This window comes from Myotis daubentonii, chromosome 6 (assembly GCF_963259705.1).
Source record: "Myotis daubentonii chromosome 6, mMyoDau2.1, whole genome shotgun sequence".
NCBI lineage: Eukaryota > Metazoa > Chordata > Mammalia > Chiroptera > Vespertilionidae > Myotis > Myotis daubentonii.
In genome coordinates, this window is record NC_081845.1 from 29,832,668 (window position 1) to 29,855,061 (window position 22,394).

General features: G+C 41.0%; 1 protein-coding gene across 8 annotated transcripts in view; it reads left to right on the forward strand.

The window, feature by feature from the left end:
• PHACTR2 (phosphatase and actin regulator 2) overlaps positions 1–22,394 on the forward strand; it is a 237,409-nt gene that overhangs the window by 147,988 nt on the left and 67,027 nt on the right. For all 8 annotated transcript variants that reach the window (XM_059700559.1, XM_059700560.1, XM_059700566.1 and 5 more), the window contains exon 2: positions 6,116–6,283. In XM_059700559.1, coding sequence (XP_059556542.1) covers positions 6,116–6,283 — 168 coding nt within the window. The remainder of the gene's footprint in view (positions 1–6,115; positions 6,284–22,394) is intronic.

The window sequence follows — 22,394 nt, forward strand, 5'->3', positions numbered from 1 at the left end:
TTTAAGGATATCTGGAGGAATGGTGAGACAATTTTTGCTGCCTACTATGGTACAAAGTAGCCACCAGTCTATACAGAATCAGTACCAAGAATTCTTTTATTGAGTTTTTTTTTAATTTCCAAATTGTCTTTTACCTAAAAACTTGTGAATTGGAGCACTCTGCCACATTTATCTCACTTTCTCAGTGGCTGAAATAATTATGTGCTGAGAAAAATCTAAAATAAATACCTAAATTGTCACATAACTACCGAATATTATAAAAACTCTACAAATTCTTTTATTAGATTTAATTTTTGTAAGAATCCATGTCAGCCAGTTCTCAGATCTCAGAGGGAAGACTATCCAAACCTACACTTCATTTTATGTGGTAATTCTCTAGCCTCTTTACTTTTGGCATCTATGGTCACATTTGCACTGGAACTACTTAAGTGATAAATTTCTGTTTAAATGAAAAATAAAACCTGCACGTAATCTCTGAATTTTTAGCAGTTAGTGGTGTAGGGAAGTCTTGTTGGGTGTGAGCTTATTTCAGTGAGAAAATAGACTGAGCTGTGTCATTTAAAGTTGTTGCACCTGAGTTCAGCTGGTGTGCTCAGTGGTTGAACACTGACCCATGCACCAAGAGGTCACCGGTTTAATTCCCGGTCAGGGCATATGCCCGGGTTGTAGGCCCCAGCTGATCAATATTTCTCTCTCATTGACGTTTCTATCTCTCTCCCTCTCTCACCCTCCCTCCCTCAAATCAATAAAAACATTTAAAAAATAAAATCACTGCATTTGAATGATGAATGACTGTATGCAAATTATTTTAAATATTTAAATGATATTTGAAATATTTTGAAGTGTTGATCTCAAGTGTGAAAAGGAAAGTTCTGATGAATGACGGATTACTCTTGATAACATGAAAGTGGGTAAAAATGAACATTTAAAGCCATCAGGAAATGTAGACTTTCATCTGGAATTAACCTGACAATTTGTTCTTCTCTGCATGTAATGCAAGATTCCCTAGACTTGTGAAAAATTTTTAGAAAGTTTCAAACTAATTGTAATGGTAAATTCATCAAAAAGAAAGATTATAGAAATATTTATGGCCCTGGCAGTATCCTAGGTGTTTGCAGGAAAGAATAGAGTTAATGTCCTGTTTATACTACTCCAAAGCAGGTAACAGTCCCCTTCATGGTCATGGTGTAAGAGAAGTACAATGGCAATTTAGCCAACGTTGCCAACACCTGGTTTCTAATTGCAAGTGTGGTTTACTATAATAGCCCAATTATAAACTTACAGGGGGATTCATTCACTCAGGAAACAGTATGTGTGAGTGTGTTGCTGTGGTCATTGGCACTGGCCCAGGCTGTTTCCAGAGAACAGATAAAGTCTAGAATTGCAAATGCATAATAAAGAAAGATAATGGCTGTTAATTCCTTATACAGTGATGGATTTAGCATTAAGGCTTTCATTTCTCACTTATCAACTACCTCACTCAATCTCCCCATCTGGCACCTAGGGAATTATTTGCTTTTTTGTGTGTTTTTGTTTGTTTGTTTACTTTTGTTTTCAGGAGAAAAATATACTATTATTAAGTTGTTCAGGTCCAAAGCAAAATTTATTTCAATCCTCACCTGAGGATATGCTTTTATTGATTTAAGAAAGGCAGAGAGAGAGAGAGAGGAGAGGAGAGGGGAGGGGAGGGAAGGGGAGGGGAGGGGAGGAAAATATCAATTGGTTACCTTCCATAAGTGCCACAACCCGGGATTGAACCTGAAACTTAGGTATGTGCCCTGACCAGGAATCGAACCCACCACCTTTTGTTGTATGGGATGACCCTCCAACCAACTGAGCCACCTGGCCAGTGCAAAACAGAATTTTTATGGAGTATTAGAGAATTGGATATGTGGGTTGAGAGAAAATGAGAACTAGGATGTGTGTCTGTAGCTACAGAGGTGAATTTGGGATGAAAACTTAACCTCCCATGTTTGTAATAGTCAGCCCTTTTATGTTTCACAACATTTAAATTGTTCAGAATTGAGCCCTTCAGCATAAAGTCTCAGTGAAAAAGAAATACCATACACTTAGTTCCTCCCTGGGTTTCCCCTAGTTTAAGGAAGGCAGTTGGACAGGAGTGAAAGCGAAATAAATAAGGATTTTACTTCTTCACTCTGGTTTAGCTTTAAAATCAGTCTGCGCTCTCTCTCTCTTTCTCTCTCTCTCTCTCTCTCTCCCTCCCTCCCTCCCTCCCTCCCTCTCCCTCCCTCCCTTCCTCCCTCTCCCTCCCTCCCTCCCTCTTTCCCTCCCTATTGCACTATGGCCAACATGGGCAAGGCAAAATAGGTTAGGAGCCATGCACAGAAGAATTTACATTTCTACCTGAAATTAGAGTAGACTTCACAAGTGAGAAGAATGAGATTTATCATTCTTTTTTTGTTTGAAAGGAGTACTCCTAAGGATTTAGACATTGACATGTACTAATTGTCTTTTTTTTTTTTCATTCAGTCTAAGATTTTCCTGCTTCTTGGTTTGTCAAGTAATTTTTTTATTGAAACGTAGATATTTTTGTATTATGTGGTGTGACTAAATTTTATTGACACTTTTGTTTAAACTGGCTTTGTCTGACATCTCTCCAGCATATGAAGCAAGGGGTGCTACCTCATTACTGCCAGGTGGAGGGAAAATTCCAGGTTCCTCACTTGTCCTCTGTTGATACCTGTTGGTGGAAATGGGGGTGGTGGTAACTCCTGGTTATTGTCGGGCACAGTGAGATTTTCAGATCCCCACGTGGTCTCCACTGACACCACAGTGGGTGGGAATGGTGTTTCTCCTGGGCAGTGGCTGGATACTACCTCAATATTGGGTGAAAGGAGGAAGAGAGATACCTCGTTACTGCCAAGTATGGTTGGAAGTCCAAGTTCCCCTTTCGAGGTTCATGAGGGTAGCAGTCTAGTCTCTCCATTCAGCCTTTGCTGGCCTGGATGGTCTTAGTTTCTTCTGTGGTGAGCAGTAGAGCAGTTATTGTTTAAAAGTTTTCTGTCTTGGCTGTTCCTTTCCTGCTCCTTTGGCTTTTTGAGGCCTTTTTAGTCTAAGACCATTGGTGACTGCTTGAACGACAAGTCTGGTGTACTAGTACATGAGGAAAGAACGAAAACCCAGGAATCTCACCTCCATGTTGTTTCTTGGGTCCTGAGGTCCCAGGCTGGTCTACTTCCTTTTCACCTCGCAGAGTCTTCTTATGTTGGTTTTATAGATGACACTCGGGGTTTTGTACCTGTATTTAGCAGGAGGAATAGGAAAAAAATGAATCTGCTCCATCTTCCTGCAAGCAGAAGTCCTTGCCATTTCATTTTTGTTTTATTGTTTTGTTTTTCTCAATATTTTGTTATGAAATGTTCTGAAAATGAAACAACTGTACAGTTAACCAACACCTATCCACCACCTAGATTCAACACTTAACATTTTACTAATTTTACTTTATTGTGTACAGGGTGGGGCAAAAGTAGGTTCATAATTGTTCATATGGAAAATGATACAATAATCCTATATAATAAAGAGGTAATGTGCAAATTAACCCTCACACCCTCACAAGATGGCTGCCTACGACCAGGCCAGCAGGGGGGTTAGTGAGGGACGACCAAAGGACTGAACAAGCAGACTGCATGGGGTGACCAGGCCAGCAGGGGGGTTAGTGAGAGACGACCAAATGACTGAACAAGCAGGCTGCATGGGGTAACCAGGCCGGCAGGGGAGGGGGGCAGTTAGCAGCGACCAGGCCAGCAGAGGGGGGCAGTAAGGGGTGACCAGGTGGTGGTGGGGCAGTTAGGAGTGACTAGGCCAGCAGGGAGGGGGCAATTGGGGGCAACATGGCCAGCAGCAAGGGGCAGTTAGGGGCAATCAGGCTGGCATTCAGAGGAAGTGAGGGCGACCAGGCAGGCAGGCAGGTGAGCGATTAGGAGCCAGCGGTCCAGAATTGTGAGAGGGATGTCTGACTGCCGGTTTAGGCCCGATCCCCAGATTGGAGAGGGTGCAGGCTGGGCTGAGGGGGACCCACCCCTGCACAAATTTCATGCACCAGGCCTCTAGTTAATCTATACTAATAAAAGGGTAATGTGCTAATTAGACCGGGAGACATTCCAGACTTCCTTCCAACAAAGCCATGGTGGCAGGACCAAGGCAGAGGCAGTTAGGGGAGATCAGGACAGGAGGGGAGGGCATTTGGGGGTGAGCAGGCCAGCAGTGGGGGACAGTTGGGAGCGATCAGGCTAGCAGGGGGGCAGTTGGAGGCAAGCAGGCTGGCAGGGGGACAATTGGGGGTGAGCAGGCCAGTGGCGGGGGCAGCAGGGGGCGAGCAGGCTGGCAGGCAGGTGAGTGGTTGGGAGCCAGCAGTCCCAGATTGCAAGAGGGACATCCAATTGCTGTTTAGGCCCGATCCCACAGTGGGTCCCAGATTGGAGAGGGTGCAGGCCGGGCTGAGGGACACACACCCCCATGCAGGAATTTCATGCACCAGGCCACTAGTTAATAATAAGAATAAACTCTGTTTTGAGTACTACCAACTGTAAACCTACTTTTGCCCCACCCTGTATTTGTCCATTACATCTTTCCATCCATTTATTATTTTTAGTGGACATCAGTACACTTCACCCATAAACACATCAGCTTCAATATTATTAATTGGACTTCACTACTTATGTATTTTTTTATTCAAGAAAAACGATATTAAATTTAATAATGTTATATATAGTAAACATTAAAATTTCAAGAAAAAAGCATTTTGAGTATAGTAATATTCCAAAACTGTACTAACGTAGTATGATATCATAAAAGTTGTAGGAAATATTAAAAATCTGCTAATAACAGGTTTACTTCTATTATAATCTAAAATATATATTTTTTTCTCTGGCTCTATTTTTGTTCATCAGTTTATGTTGTTCATTACTTATGGGGTTTTTTAAAGGTAAATTTTACATAAAGTGACATGCACAATATCATAATTACCATCTCATGGGTTTTGTATAATCCATCCCTTATTGAGATCATTTCCATCACCCCAAGAAGGTCTTCACACCTCTTCTCAATTCTTACTGCCACCTCACTCCCAAGAAACGATTATTGTTCTGCTCCCCTCCCTCCCTCCCTCCCTCCCTCCCTCCCTCCCTCCCTCCCTTCCTCCCTCTTTGTTGTTTTGGTTTTTTTTTTGGGGGGGGGGGAATGGCCATACATTTATTTTGTCTCCTTTAGAACTTCATATAAATAGAACCACACAGTATGCACTTTCTGCATGTTGCTTTTTCCCCAGCACCGTGTTTTTGCGATGCATTCAGGTGGTTCTGTGTATCAAGGTCTCTTTTTTAAAAAATTGCTAAGTGCTTTTTCACTGCAGAAATAACATTCTGTTATCCAATATGGGCTCATTCCAGTTTTTTGCCATTAAAATTTGATAGTTGGGGTAAGATGTCATCACTATCTTTCTTCTGCTTTGAACATAGTGCAAGGCGACCTAGGTTTTGCACCTTTCTTGTGATTAATAACATGACCAAGGCACATAAAGATACATTTTATCACTTGCAACACCCACATTTTCCACATTTCTTGTTGGTAGTGGTAGCTATTGTTTTCTTTGAGGCTGAAAACTTTTTTGTAATAGAAGCAAAAGATAGTTTTAGCATTGTGAAAATTAGAATTTAGCTTCTTGGCTCTCAATTTTACTTTGTGAAGGAGAAACCATAACTGTAATATTCATTACTGAGAATGCCAAACTAGCCTATGGGGAAACATCCTAATTCAGAAATATTTAGAATACTCTATTTTGCACTAAGCATTGATGTAGCTGTTGCACATAGATTCAGCTGATTCAAAGATCCATACTTGGTCTGTCCCTACCTATTAAGTAAGCCTCCTGCTTCTCTGTATCCACAAAATGATGATCTAAGGGGACTATGATTTCTTATTCATTTATACTGATTGATATCAGGGGAGTTCAGCCAGTTGGGAAATGGGCAAAGTAGACTTTATCTGAGATTCCAGTTAAAGTGGGCATGCTTGCTGTTAAGGGTGCAAGAAGGAATGGATGACGTGCTTCACACTGGCATTACAGCTTTCCTCTGACTCGCTTTTCTTCATGCAGTTGACGGACTGGACAAAGCTTCCATAGCCAACTCAGATGGCCCCGCAGCAGGCTCCCAAACGCCTCCCTTCAAGAGGAAAGGGAAACTCTCCACCATCGGTAAAATCTTTAAGCCCTGGAAATGGAGGAAAAAGAAGACCAGTGACAAATTTAGAGAAACCTCAGCAGGTATGAATATCATAACTTTGTTAGACGAGAAGATAAATTGTTAAATTCGCCAAAAGGTAAAAAAAAAAAAAAAAAAATGGGCTTGCGGGTTTTTTTTCCTGGAAAAAAATTAATTCATATTTAAAGTGAAATTATTTCATTTAAGGATGAAACAACTATGAATTCTGACTTGCGTTCTTTTTCTAATCATTTTTGGCTTTCTTAGATAGTCTTGTGATTATATAGTTGTAAATTCACATGAAAACTGATGTGTAGGGAGGCGGGAAGTAAAATGGAAAATTAGGAGTAGAAATGTTATTTGCTATCATTGTAGTTGCTAGTATCCAATCCATGCACACATACTCACACACACTCAGACTCAGTTGTATATCTATCTACTTCATTCCAGTAGCACGATCCTATCTGTTAACTTAAAAATTTTTAATGTCTCTTTTTTTTTTTAATGTATTTGTTCTGTGGGCAAAGTTTGAATGGCTATATATATAAAAGAAGAATATTGCTCTATTGCTTAATATTATATTTCTATCATGTCTTTAGGGCTAGTCTCTGTCCTGAGGGAGTAATAACCCCATTGGCATGCAAGTGTTGTTTTTTTTTATCATTAGTTTATTTTGTGGCTTTTTAAACCTTAAGAATTATAGCATTTAGTACCTTTCAGATGGACTCATGGAGGAAGCTCACTTTAAATCTCAGGCCAGAATTAAGCCCAACTTAAACAAGTGTCCAGTATCAGTGGTATTTTGTTAATATATCTTCATTTAAGTTCAGTTTTTTCCATGCTTATTGTCCAAAACAGTCACTTCATCAAAATTCCTCATTGCACCACAGTCTAATATCGTCAGTGTGTGTACAGGGTCACAGAGCATGTCTTACTGGCCTGTGCTGAGGTAAGAGCTGGCCTTTCATTTTAGAGCTGTGAAATAAGATAAAAAATACCACAGACCTTCCTAAAGAAAATGGTCTCTGATGTATTTACAGCTATATAATATCTTTGAGCATTTAATATCTTAAAAGAAATTAGAATACTATACCTAGAAGTTGTTTCAAAATAACCCTGGAAAAGGAGTGAATATAGATGAAAGAAGATTGGCCACAAATTGGTAATTGTTTAAGCTGTGATGGGTACGTGGGGTTTATGATTCTCATCTCTCTACTTGCAGATATTGGAAAATTACCTTAATGAAAAGATAGAAACGGAAAAGAAACTTGGGCCCTAGCTGGTGTTGCTCAGTGGATAGAGCATCAGCTGTCAGACTGAAGAATCCCGGGTTCGATTCCAGTAGGGGAGTGCAGGAGACAGGGTACATGCCCAGGTTGCAGGCTCTATCACCAGTAGGGAGAGTGCAGGAGACAGCTGATCAATGATTATCTCTCATCCATTGATGATTTCTCTCCCTCTCTGAAATCAATACAATTATATATTTTAAAAAAGAATAGAAACTTGGCTGAGGGAAATAATGATAGCTTGGTTATTGAATCCTCTTCAGTTCCTATTGGCTTCTTGGATTACGAGGCAGTAAGAAGTGGTGGACAGAGTGCTGTGCTGAGTGAGGACCTCTGGGTTATAGTAGTATCCTTGCCACCAAGGTGCCATGTGACTTTGAGCAAGTCAGATCAGAGTTGAATGAGTTGAATTCTAAGGTGCTTTCAATTCCATATTCTGTTGTCAGTCCTTGACTCCTTCCAACCCCTTGCTGGGCACCCTGTTCTTCCTTGTTCTTCAATTGTGAATGGAACTACACTGGCCTTCTTAAGTGCCTCCTCTCACGATTCCCTACGCACTGGGAGAATCTGGCTCTTCTCATTACCATGGCTACCCAAGATGGGAGTAGGTCTCTGGAGAGTAGCATTAAGGAGACACTGAGAAGACAGGATTGACACCTCTTCAGTTGTCTCTCTTGCTCTTTACCTGAATCTGGGCTGCTAACTTTTAAAGACAGCTACAATGGAATGCCTCTTCATCTTTCCTTGTCACCTCTTTTCAATTATTTTAACAGTAAGGAGGCTATAACATATTCCCACCAACTCTGAATATTCAGGGAAAGTGATTTTAAACACTTAAGTATTATTTTGTTATCCCATATTTACTGAAGATAGCCTGGCCATCTTCATATTCTCTTTTTCCTTTTCAAATTGATACAGGATTTTATATAAGTTTAGCTCCAAGAAGTTCTTGGTGGATACTATATTTCTAGTTCCTGAGGACTACCGAACTACATTAAAAATCTGAAAAAGTTATTAGGTTCCTCATTGGTTGTTTTCCCATCAAAATTGTGACAAAATATAAACAAGCCACATGGATGTGTTAACAGTTTTTTATAAATCTGCTTCCTACATTGACTTGCACAATTTCTTTGTAAACCCACACTATTGCTAATGTTTTACTGAAATTTTATAAGAGGTTACCAAGTGTCCAGTTATAAAGTATTTTATCATCACCTTAAACGTCTGTTTAGTTTAAGGCTTAAATTCCTGCTGAGCTTTGTGGAATGTATAAGTAAAGCCTAGAATGAAGGGCAGCACAAAATGGTAGGCCGTGTTTCCCTCATGTTGAGGGAAGAGGTCACATGCAGAGGAAAATCAATGTGGTTGGAAGTAACCAAGAGAAAAATGTTTTCTTCTTTTAATAAATTATCTCAGAAACAGAGAAATCTGGCTGTCTGGATATGACCAAAGTCATGTGCTATCTGGAAAACTATAAAGTACACCTTAGGCAACAGCCACAATATCTTGGGATATGCAAGAAGATGAATTCTTTCCAAGAAAAGTAATTCTTCTGTGTTTTTCCTTCTCCTAAACTCCTGGCTTTATAATAACAGGGACATGAATCTTCCTGTGTTCCACTACGCGGTGATTAATACCACTTTTCCTAGTCTGGATTTCTGCTGCAGGAAATTTTAATTGGTAGTAAATGGGATGCATTGCTGATTTATTAATGCCATTGTAATGCCATTGTAATCACACATTCATTGTGATGCTAAGAGGTAAGAAGGGTTCTGTCCTCAGCCTGCTGTGGTAGTCAGCTTGTCCTGTAGGGCAGGATGAGTCTGTGCCACCGACTTTCAGGTCTCCCACCTTGCTTTAACCCTTTGAGTGCCAACCAATATCCTATGCTAAAATTGCCAAGGCATTTTTGCTGATTTTACAGCAGTTTAGAAAAAAAATTATGAATCGCAAGTAAATGAAGTTACATATTCAAAAACCTAAGGAAACCTTTACTACATTGACATAGTTAGCAATATCGTCATCACTAATAAAAGCAGACTTAGAACTGGGTGCCATTTCAAAGCTTTGATAGCGCTCCCAGCACTTTTGGCGAAAGACAGAAGGAGCGCGATCCTGCTCCCCGGCACTCAAGGGGTTAAATTAGAAAAGCTGCCTGTATCTTCACCTCTGTTTGCGCTGGTCTGTGGACTGTCAGGTCCTAGGGCAAAAGAATGGCCCCTTTCCATTTACTCTCCCCTGGTGTTTTTCTCCTTTTCTTTTCTTGAGTGGCAGGGTCCTCCTTAGGTGTGGTACCGCCTAATCTCTAGGTTCTATCCCTTTCCTATCACTAGAATGCAAAATGTTACTTACATTTTTTTCCCCTACATAATCATCTGTTCCTGTCCTTTTTTGGGGGGGAGTGGAAGGTAGACTAAAGTCCCTGTCTCTGGATCGTTCCACTGTGTCTAAACACAGTTGTGCCTCTAACTTCTGCATAGACTGCTACCATCAAGACCAAGTGTCTTAAAAACCCAATCTGTATCTGCTGCTCCCACTCTCTCTCTACACCCTCATTCCTCTTCCCAGAGCAGTCACCTCTGCATCTAGCACTCCACTGAGGTAATGCCAAGCCTCCTAATCATGCATTTAGTATTACTCTCTCATTGTCATCCATTTCAACCTCTACATTTGCCATTGCTAATTAGTTCTTCCTTGATTTCCAAAAGGTGTCATTGCCTTAGTTGTCTTTGATTTTTCTTGCTCTCTTTTGCCCCCTCTCTTCCCTTTCTCATCTCCCCTAAATCTTTGAGGGGACTTTACTACGTGTCTTAGCCCTTCTCGTTCTTTTAACGTGTCCTTCCTCATCACATCCTCTCTTCTCAGTACCCACATCCCTTAACCCCAGGTTCCAGGCCACTTTTACCCAAGCATTTGATGAGCAGCATGTTAACACAGAATCCATTCATTCGATCTGCATATATCTACACTGAAAATGTGGTGCACGCCAGGCATTGTCCCAGAGCCGAGTGTTCTGCAGCAAATGAGCCAGCAAGGTTCCTGCTCTCATGGAGCTTTCACTGTAGAGAGGTAAGGTGCTGGAAATACTGTGAGTGAGCACAGGGAGTGAGGGACGAGGGAGTAGAAAAGCACTGTGTACAAACATGTTCCAAACCAAAACAGATCCCTTGCCAACCCCACTATCCTAGGCATTGCAGATGTGGCTTTGTTTAGCATCCAGACTTTGAACCATGGAATTCTTTGACTCTTTCCTGCCTGTTACCATCTTCCCATTTGGTTAGTTCTTAAAACCATTTATTTATTTCCTCCTACTTAGATGGTCTCTAACATCAACCTTTCTTCTCAATCCCCATCGTCTTGCCTGTCCTCATTACCCTCTATCTCAATTATTTCAGGTAGCCACTTTGCTATACTTAGGTATTGGCTGTACTAGCTGTAGAAAGCTATAGAGTGCTAGAGAAGGCAGGGAGAGGCTGGGTTCTGGCAGGAAGCCCACGAGGGAAACCTGACTAGCTGGTGAGGCTGACAGAGAAGGTTCAGGATGCCACAGGCTTACCCCAGAGTAAGCAAGATAGCACTTTTCCAAGTCTCAGGCCAGACAAGTAGAACAGTGGGTTCCCCACACCAAAATGACACATATTCCACCAGGTAGGGTAGAGTAACAGAGCACCCAGTGAGTGAGATTGGGAAATCCGGCACGCCTTGGTACATAAGTGGTAGTATTCATGGGCAGATGAGGCTGGAAATGAGGAAACAGACTTAAATAGGGCCTCCATCCTTGGTTCTGTTTTGTTTTTATGGAACTAGAGGATACAGCTGGTAACCAGGACAGGAAGTTACCAAAGGCATCAGGACAGAAACTCACTGTACAAGGTGGAACACAGAATGGGTCCGTGGGAGTAACTTCCTCAGACCCCAAGCCTCAGGTGTTGGAGCTCCTGGTGCCAGAATGACACAGCCCAAGACCTGAGAGGGAGGAGGGACCAGAGGCTGTTGTGGATTTGGGGAAATAGGGAGGCAGAGCACCCATCTCTCCCTTCTCCCCTCCAGATCACTCTGATACTACCACGAGGGAATCTCCTGCAGATGGAACTGGGTTCTGTCCCTTCCTACTCAAAAAGTGTGACTGACCCCACATCGTTTCCTAAATGAATTTCAGATTCCTCAGCTCTCCTCAAAGTAACCCAAACTGACCTTTCCTAGCTTTATTAGTTGTGGCCTTGAACTTCAGTCACACGAGGTCACTGAGCATGCACTAAGCCTTCTTGTCCCCAGGCCATTCTTATTGCTCTTCCCTTGTCCTCTGTGCACCTCCTTCCCCATCTACAGCTGGTGAAAGACTACCACCTAAACAAGGGTCATACGTGTCTCTTCTTTCTGAAGCTATTGGCCTTGATTCTGCACCAGCTGGGTAGGAACCTCTCCTCCTTTGCTTGCACTGCTGTTATGACAAATATTTTCACTTCTTTTCTAGTTTATGTATCTGCTCCTAACTTACTATGTAAAGTATTTAAGGGCAGAGACTATCTCACTCAGCTTTGCCCCACTTCAGGTGCCTTATGCAATAATTTGTACGGGGTATGCACACTTACATGTGCCTTGAATTGCTTATTTATTTTCTATTCTCTGTAACTAAAAATAGAGCACTTGGGTACTTTAGGATTTCACAAAAGAAATTGAAGATTTAGAAACCATACTGGAAATAGAGAGTAATTTAAAATACTAATCAAAAACATCTGTACTCATAATTACAACCATATACAACTGTTAAGAGGCCAATAAAATAATAAAGAAAAAATGTTTCTATCTTTTGACCCTATTTTGAAAGTAAGTTATACTCCTAAAGAAAACCAAGGCAACTTCTCTTCATTAAAATTGTGACTTTTATTTGTTTTGTTAGAAATGGGGAAGGAATGCCAGTCTAGATTTTTAGATAACAGTGTTGCAAGTTATCAGCTTTCTATTAACCAGAGTAACTTGTAGAGAGTCATCTGGTAAAAATTTTAATTTACCAAAGGTACCCAGCATTTCCTAATAATAACAATGGCTAATGTTTTTTGAATGCTATTGTGTCAGTTCCTGCTCCAAGAATTTTATTCACATTAACTCATTTAATCATCAAAACCTACGAAGTTTAAGTGCTACTATTATTCCACTTTTTAAAAAATATTTTTTATTGATTTTTTACAGAGAGGAAGGGAGAGGGATAGAGTTAGAAACATCGATGAGAGAGAAACATCGATCAGCTGCCTCCTACACACTCCCTACCGGGGATGTGCCTGCAACCAAGGTATATGCCCTTGACCAGAATTGAACCTGGGGCCCTTGAGTCCGCAGGCTGATGCTCTATCCACTGAACCAAACCGGTTAGGGCTATTATTCCACTTTTATTCGCGAGGAAATCACTTGCCCAAGGAAACACACCAGATAGGAAGCAAAGTCAGTATTTTAACCCAACCAATTTGGCATCATAGCCAGTACTTTAGACCATCACGCCATCTTGCATCTCTAGAAGATAACTTCATAGCCAAATCAGTAAGGATTGCTCATTGAAAGACAAGTCTAATACATTGGTTTGCATCATATACTAGTTTTTGCCGTAAGAAGGATTTGGTCTCAGGAATTATTTTGGTTCTTAACTGGCTTGATTTTCTATACCTAAAAAGGAGGGCAAAATTAGAGGATTTGCCCAGGGTGATGTTTGTTAAGGATTGGTCTAGTTGCATTTTTACTTTATCTCGGTCCACTGAGAAGATGGAAGTACTTGCAGATATCATTCACTCTTGCACCATTTTGGAGGAAGAGAAAATGTCTCCCTTTTCCCAATTTGTATAGCGAGAGAAGATACCTAACCAGCCATAACCACGCAGCACATCCAGGTCCACATAGAGCTCCTTGCTTACATGATAGACAACACTCACTTGTCCTTTCAGATGCCTACTACATGCCAGGCACTGTTACAGTGATACAACAGGAAACGGAGAAGAACTGCCCTTCCTTATGGAGCTTACATGCTAGCAGGGTTTTACAGAAAGTAAACCCAGTAAGAGAGTATATTAGAACAGGCGAAGAGAAAAAATAAAGCAAGAAATAGGGAATGTGGGAAGGAAGTTACAGTTCAAAACAGTTTGGCTCAGTGGATAGAGCCTTAGCCTGCGTCCTGAAGGGTCCCGGGTTCAATTCCCGTCAAGGGCATGTACCTAGGTTGCAGGCTCCTTCCCCACCCGGGCCCTGGTTAGGGCTCGTGCAGGAGGCAACCAATCAGTGTTTTCTCTCACATCAATATTTCTCTCTGTCTTTCCCTCTCTCTTCACTCTCCTTAAAAATCAATGGAAAAATACCCTCGGGTGAGGATTAAAACAAAAACAAATAAAATAGTTGTCAGGGAAACTTTATCAGGAGGGAGTAACAACATTGGAGCAAAGAGAAGAAGGAGGGAAAGAAAAGCACTCAGAGAAATCCTATTAAATAATGACATTCCTTTCCTTCTGTCTAAAAATGGTGTTCATACACTGAGTGTAGTTCATTATAAACTTCTCTCTATCCAATACTTTAGCAATGAAAATTCCCCACATTCAGTCACCTCATGATTGTTGATTCTAATAGCTACAGGGTTAGGCAAAAATGGGTTTACAGTCAATGAGATGATAATAATACAGAAATTAATAAATAATCATACAAGAATAAACTGTTTCCTGTACTCACAACTGTAAACCTACTTTTGCCCAACCCTGCATTGCCAGCACCGCGGCTCCTAACAAATCACGTGACTTCACTCTATACAGTTCTACTAGAGGAGGAGCAGAAATCCAGGGAAGGGATTTAACTCTGCAATGTAAACATTTTGTTATGGCTTCCTTTCTTAAATTTAAATCCAGGAACCAGTCCATCAGAAAGCCAGCTCCATGGAGCCCAGGTTTACAACCCTCATTTGCTGATGGTGTTTTTTGGTGGATCCAAGTATCAAGTCCAACAAAGGATGCATTTGTGAATTGAAATGATAATGCATTACTGCCTCTGTCTTCAAGCAGTGCCTCACTTACATGCCAGTGGTGGCCCCAATACTGCTCGGTTAGGTTATCTGGACTGATGAGAATGTGCCCCAATTAATTTACAAAATTCAGTTCAATCCACAGTGCACCTGAAGTCTGATACTATTAAGACCCGTCCACATAAAGTCAAACACTTTATTGTGAATATAGTAAACCACTTTTTGAGTTTTCAATTGAGGTTGTAAAGGACCTTGTCAGTCATCTAAGTCTGTCTCCAGGGCAGCAATCCCAGTCTCCAGCAACACTGACTACAAATGGTCCTTCAGCTTCTTCCTCGGCTCCCAGTTCCTAGCTCTAATTACTGGGGAGGTTTTCTTACACTGACCTGAAACAAATTCTCTTCCATTTTTTCTAACTATCCCCTGGTACTAATGCACATATATCTCCTCATCACATTGTTACATGATGATCCTTCCCATCTTTCCTAATGTTCTTTCACCCCCCTGATCTATTTTCAGTTCACTTTCTCACCGTGGGGCCATACTAAGTTGTCCAGATTATTATGTGAGCTTTTATTGAACACCTGGCCTCATGCAGAGTGTGCTGGAGACAGTGATGAACCCTGATGAGGTCTCTAGCTCATGGCTATTTTTAATGCTAAGATAACATGGTGACTTGTCCCAAAATTCTTATTATTACACTTAACCAACCACATTGTTACTATTTAGAATCACATCCAGACTAGGAATTCATCTTGTTATGAAAATGATAAGAATTTATCAGTAGGAACTAAATGTCTTGTAAGTGTCCAGGGAAGTGACAGTTCCCTGGTGATAGTTTATATTGCATTTCTGCTCATTTAATGTTCCATATGTAGAACGATGTCGCCCAGATCCTCCTTACTGGGTGATTTGTTTTCCCCCTATAACAACATGTTGTATGTTGTATTTTCTTTCTGTGTTCCCACTTCTACATGTTCCCTAGCATGTGTCACCCTCAGTTCTGTGTTTTCCTGAAGGCATATGCCTTCTGATGGTGTCCCAATGGGCCTGCCCCCGCCCAACATTAGACCTCCCCTTTGTATCTGATCTGTCTCTTTTGAGTTGTCAGGCACCCTGCCCCACCACGTCTCAAAAGAGTTCCTTTCTTGTGTTGACATCTCAGAGCGCCTTTATTGCTCTTCTTCTGTCTCTGCCCCCATTCATATTCTGCCCACACTTGTTAGATACTATTTTGTCTGAAATCACCAGAAGTTGCCACTGCTGGTTTTTTTTTCTGTCCTAGCTACTGTCCTCCTGGTTTTATACTATCTTGGTGCTTTACCTCCCTCCCTCATTCAGCTTTGAGGTTCTTTTCAATAGGCCAGTCCAGTCAGCTTTGCCAGCCTATTGTTTCTACTTTCATGGACTGGACAGACAGACCAATCATTATTGTACAAATGTCCTGACAGGCGATCATTATTATACAAATGTTATGGTCCCGAAAATGGGACACCATCAATTCAAGCAGCTCTTCACTTTCTTGGTCCACCCTTTTCATGTACTACGATCTTCAGCCAGAAGAGAAGAAACCCCCGGCCTTCCATGCCTTTCTGTTTCCTACTCAGGACTTCTGACGAGCTGGACTGTCTGATTGCCTCTAGGGAAGACAGCGATTCCTAGTTCAGAAATCAGACATCTTGGTGTGTCCTTCTTCATGTCCTAAGAAACACACGACAAGAAGACAGCATTCCTTCTGATGAGACCCGCCGGTCACACACATGGGTCAGAGCTCCTCCGTGACCACAGATCGGCCTTTCTTTCCAGCTCTGAAGAGTCCTCCTTGTTCTCACGCACAGAGCAAATGTTCTCTGATCACCCACCATGAGCCCGGGGCTGTTCTATGGACAGGGATCCAATAGCAAAAGGGGGCATTCCAGGCTCTGAGGCTTGTCCTCTGCCCTGTGCATTGGTGTGTCTGGGTACGACTCTTCTCATCCGCCTCTCTCGCTTGCTGCCCAGCTCCCTGTCCACACAGGGCGTCAGCCTGCTCCCCGCTTCTCTGTGTGAACGTTTGCCTCCTGTCAACCTCTTTCCGGTAGTCTTGATTTCTCTTTTCTTCCTCAAAACATTGCTCTTGGTAACTTCCTTTAACTGTATTATTTTTCCATTCCTTCTGGATACCGTTCACCTTTTCCAGACCCGAGCAAAGGAATGTGGTCCCCAAGTCCGTTAACCTTCCCTTTTAGTGTGAAAACTGGCTTATATTTGTGGCTTGCCTATGGGTGCTTTCTCTCCAAAGAAGGAAAGCAGAGGTCACAGCTGAGAGATCACTGGAATGGTTTCTGCACAGTCCAGACCTTAGTTCTCCCAAGGTTACCTGTAGCCTCTCTGGGAACATTTCCTGTAGACTTCCCCAGCAAACTGGGTCCCTAGGATTGAGCTTTTTCATTGAGTACCAGTTTGCGTTTGCTATTCAAACCGTAGTCCTTGCAAAAAACACAGGTTTTTTGTTTTTCCAAAACTTTTTCTTGCCTTTCTTTTGGACTGTGGCCAGGCCAATGAGCCTATGGAAGATGTATTTATTCTTCCTGGCCACTCCTGAGATTTTCTTAGATGTACTAGCTGTAGTTGGCTTATGTGGGAGGCAGATATACAAAGGGACCACTAACTAGTTCACTCTTTGTCACTGCATTTGTGATCATGACTTTCTTAAAAGAGGTATTTTCTTGGTCATTCATTACTCTGATATTTTTTCTCTGTGTGTGTGTGTGTGTGTGTGTGTGTGTGTCCAGTTTTTTAAATTTTAGTATAAGTATAGGTTTGTGTAACCATCATTGTAATCAGGATATATTGAGGTCCCATCACGCACCAAATCTCCCTTGTGCTAGTCTTTATAGTCACACCCTACCTCCCCTCCACCCACCACCCCCTATCCTAACCTCCGGCAACCACTGCTTTGTTCTTCTTCACTATCATTGTGTTGTTGCAAATAATAATAATAATAATAATGTCATAAAAATTGGAATCCTTCAGCATGAAATCTTTCACTCAGCATAGCACCTCTGAAATTCATGCAGGTTGCTGCAGGTCTCAGTCATTCCTTTTGATTGTTAGGTATACTCTGTGACATGGGTGTGCCCTAGTTTATTTATCCATTCTCCTGTTGAAGGACATATGGGTGGTTTCCAGCTTGGGGTAATTATGAATAGAGCTGCTATAAATATTCATGTAAAGGTTTTTGTGTGAACAAAAATTTTCATTTCTCTTGGGAAAATACAGAGGAGTGAGATTTTTGGCTCATAGATTAAATGCATGTTTAACCTTATAAGCATCTACCAAACGATTTTCCAGAGCTTTGCATTTCTACTGGCAATACAGAAATTTCCAGTTGCTGTACGTCCTTGTCAGCACTTAATCTTGTCATGAGTGTTATTTTTTAATTGTGGTAAAAAACACCTATCTTAAGAGTTACTATCTTAACCATTTTTTAATGTGCTGTGTAGTAGTGTAAAGTATATTTACACTGTTGTGAAGATCTCCAGAACTTTTCCATCCTGCAGAACTGAAACACTGTACCTATCAGACAACTCCCCTTTGTCCCGTCCACCCAATCCCTAGTAGAATTACCATTCTACTTTCTACATCTATGAAACTGTATTGGACACCTCATGTAAGTGGAGTTGTACAGTAGTTGTCCTATTTTACTGTTTTATTTCACTTAGTATAATGTCCTCAAGGTTCATTCATGATGAAGCATAGGAAAGCATTTTCTTCATTTTTTTAGACTGCAAAATATTTCATTGTATGCACATACAGGCATCTCCCACTTTCAAACACTCGCTTTCCGTCACTTCGCTTTTACAAAAGACCTGCATTAGGCCTTTCGTGACGGAAAAGAGCATTCAGCATTTGTTTTGCAGCAGCTGTTACCGAGGCAGCAGCTCCCCCAGCAGTGAGAGTGGCCACCAAGTTCCAGCCCCGGGAACCGTGCTCAGCCTCCTGGCATCAAGCCCCATCACTCTGACCTGAGTCTGGGAGCATGTGTGTGCTTTCTTCTGTACATTCCTGCCTTTCCTATATGGTAGTATTGTTTTCAGTTATAACTTGATCACCCTATCTCTCCTCCAGCACTCTTTTTTTTAACAGCTTTGTTGAGATATAATTTATATGCCATACAATGCACCCATTTAATATGTGTAGATCAATGGTTTTAAGTATTATTCACAACTGTGCAACTATTACCAGTATCAACTTTAAACATTTTCATCATCCTAAAATGAAACTCCATCCCATTTGCCATCACTCCTAATTTTCCCCCACAATCCCAGTTCTATTTCCTGTCTCTGTAGGTTTACCTATTCTCTCTGTTTCATGTAAGTTGAATCATATAATAATAAATACTCGGTCTTTTGTGACTGCCTCCTTTCATTTGGCATAATATTTTCAAGGTTCATTCATGTACCATGCATCAGTATGCAAGTTCATTTTATTGTTGAATAATATTCACTTGTATGAAAGTACCACACTTTGTCTGTCCACCAGGTGATGGACATTTGAGTTGTTTCTACTTCTGGCTGTTATGCATAATGCTGCTATGAACATTTGCGTGCAAGTTTTTGTGTAGACACGTGTTCTCACTTCTCTTGGTTATATACCTAGAAATGAAATTGCTGAGTCACATGGCAAGTCAATGTTTAACATTTTGGGGAACTGCCAAGACAGTTTTCCAAAGCAGCTGCATGATTTTGCATTCCCACCAACAGTGTGTGAGGCTTCCGATTTCTCTCCACTCTGGGCAACATTTGTTATTATCTGTCTTTTTTATTATTGCCATCCTGGTGGGTATAAAGTAGGGCCCCTGTCCATTAAAATTGGTGAAATATTTATTTTGTCTATTTTGGTTTTTCAAGATTCCTTGATGCACTTAAGTAGCTCTCAATGATATGAACTATGAATTTATTTCTATAGTACATTAAAGTAGGGCCCCTACTTTCTGCCTTACTTTTTTTCCTGCCTTTTCCCCCCCAATTCTTTATTGTTTAAAGTATTACATATGTCTTCTTTTTCCCCCATTGACCTCTTCCCGGCCGTTCCCACCCCCCAGCACATGCTCTCACTCCCCAGCACATGCTGTCACCCCCCTACTGTCTGTATCCAGGGGTTATGTGTATATGCATGCTCTTTTACCACCCCACCCCCAACCCCGCCTCCTTCTGAGGTTGGATGGTCTGTTCTATGCTTCTGTGTCTCTGGATCTATTTTTGTTCATTAGTTCATGTTGTTCATTCTATCCCACAAATGAGTGAGATCATGTGATATTTATCTTTCTCTGACTGGCTTATTTCACTTAGCATAATGGTCTCCGGTTCCATCCATGCTGTGGCAAATGGTAAGAGTTCCTTCTTTTTTACAGCAGCGTAGTATTCCATTGTGTAGATGTACTGCCTTACTTTATTTATTTCTATAGTACATTTTACCATCTCACAGTTACAAATTATGTCTATTGTTTATTATCTGTTTCCCCTTCCTACTAGATTATAAATTCCATGAGAATAGGGATTTTTTTATTCTTCTCTGATAACCATCCCAAAGCAACAAGAATAAATAGTGCCTGGCTTGCCGAAACCGGTTTGGCTCAGTGGATAGAGCGTCGGCCTGCGGACTCAAAGGTCCCAGGTTCGATTCCGGTCAAGGGCATGTACCTGGGTTGCGGGCACATCCCCAGTAGGAGATGTGCAGGAGGTAGCTGATCGATGTTTCTCTCTCATTGATGTTTCTAGCTCTCTGTCCCTCTCCCTTCCTCTCTGTGAAAAATCAATAAAATACATTTTAAAAAAAATAGTGCCTGGCTTATGTTCGACATTCAGTAACTATTTGTAGAATGAATGAATTAATGAAAGACTTTTGATGAGGCTTATCCCATCTCATACATGAGGTGTTTGCATGTGGATTTTTCTGATTTGGAAAATGCTGGAATTTGGGGAGTAAAGGATAGATAAGTATTTTTAATTCGTTGTGTTCATATCATTGAGAGCTACTTAAGTGCATCAAGGAATCTTGAAAAAACCAAAATAGACAAAATGAATATTTCACCAATTTTAATGGACAGGGTGGGGGCCCATCCCCTCATGAATGGATAATGAATTTGAGTAACTCTTACTGTCTGCTGTGTATGGCAGCAATGTTTTTAAAGGTCAGTATGGAGGCATCACTGACACAAAGAGGAGGCAGGTGGGGATTGTGTATAATTCAGCTATTTTGTACCTGTGTATTTTATTACTGAACCTAATCAGACCAATGAGTGTTAGAAATTCTGTGAATAGAGATAATATATAATAATTTTATCATGCATACTTTAATTTCTTTTATTCTGTTTTCCTAAATATGGCTTTAGATGGAATTAAAACACATTTCCTCTATATGCATTAAATATGGAGACTAAATAATCTTCTTCATTCTTAGCCTCCCAGTAGAATGAGTTTTTTTCTTGATTGAATCTTTCTACATATGGGTGGATAGAAAGGATCATTATGGCCTACTGATTTATTTATGGAGCATTTATCATTCATTGTAGGGGTAAAACCCATTCATGGGAAAGAATGATCATAGTGTTAGCTTTTTGTATATTTGTCATGATTGAAATTAGTGGTTTCATAAATATTGAAACCTTCCATCACTGGTTTAAAATAGCCAACTGTACAGTGAATGGCCTCACCGTCAGGGCCCACCTTTCACAGATAAATATAAACCATAACATCTGATTTCTAAATGGAGACTCCCTTGCTTCCTGTGCGGTCTAGAAAATATGATATTGTTTGTTTAATCCACGCTGCACTTTAGGTTTAAATGTGTTGAGCTGTCTAGAATCTGAGGCCTCCACCCTGTCCCAGGGAGATAGGTTCTTCTAGGGCAGGGGTGGGCAACCCCTGGCACACGTGCCAAACATGGCTCTCCAGTAACTTTTGCTGGCACGCGAATCCCTCTCTTATAATCTTCCATTTACAGTTTTTTTTTCTTAATATCGACTTTTTTATTTTTCAGATAAATTCAGTGTAGGTGCATCTTAGATAAATGAATAATTTTACATAACAAGTTCTCTTAAAGACCATAGACATGGATTGACGAGAGAGGGCAAGAGCAATTTCTATGCCTCTGCCTTAACTCTCCCTGCCTTCCTAGATCCGACCAGTGTTTTGGTTTCATCCACATATGCTTGTGAATCTTTGTTCTCAGTGATGAATATTTTAAGTCTTGTAATAGGAATAGCCTGACGGATGAAAGTAGTAGCTCGTGCATATCTCCGAAATTTAAGAAATATAAACGTGATGTAAAATCTCTGTCATCAGTGATGCAGCAGCAAAAGTCCCGCTGATAATATCAAACGGAGTCATAAAGTTTTCTGTCGGACTATCAGTGTACATGTATACATTTAAAAATAAATGTATTTTTCATCATCATATACTGTGTTTTTGTCGCTCGAATGAATTTTATTTCTTTAAGGTTCTTCACATACGTACACCTTAAGAGATATCAAGTAGGCGTAACATGTTCTCAAAAAATTAGGGTTGGCATGCAGAAGAATTTTGAGTCAGAGATTTTGCTGGTTTTGGCACGCACTCACAAAAAGGTTGCCCGCCCCTGTTCTAGGGCACGTGAACTCAGATAAGCAAGGCCTTTACACGGAGCCTTCTATGAAAACATGCTTAAAGGAGCAGCGATGCTATAGACTTTGCTGATTTCTTATTATAAATGACATATTTTAAAGACTCACACCCACTGAGATGAAATGTAGAATTGTTGCCTTGGGTCTCTACTTTTGTCTGCTGCAGGTAATTCCTAAGTGGGATATGGAGGAAAGGAGCAGTGTTCTCATCCATCATAACAAAAAGGGCTCCCGCTGGGATGAGACAGTGT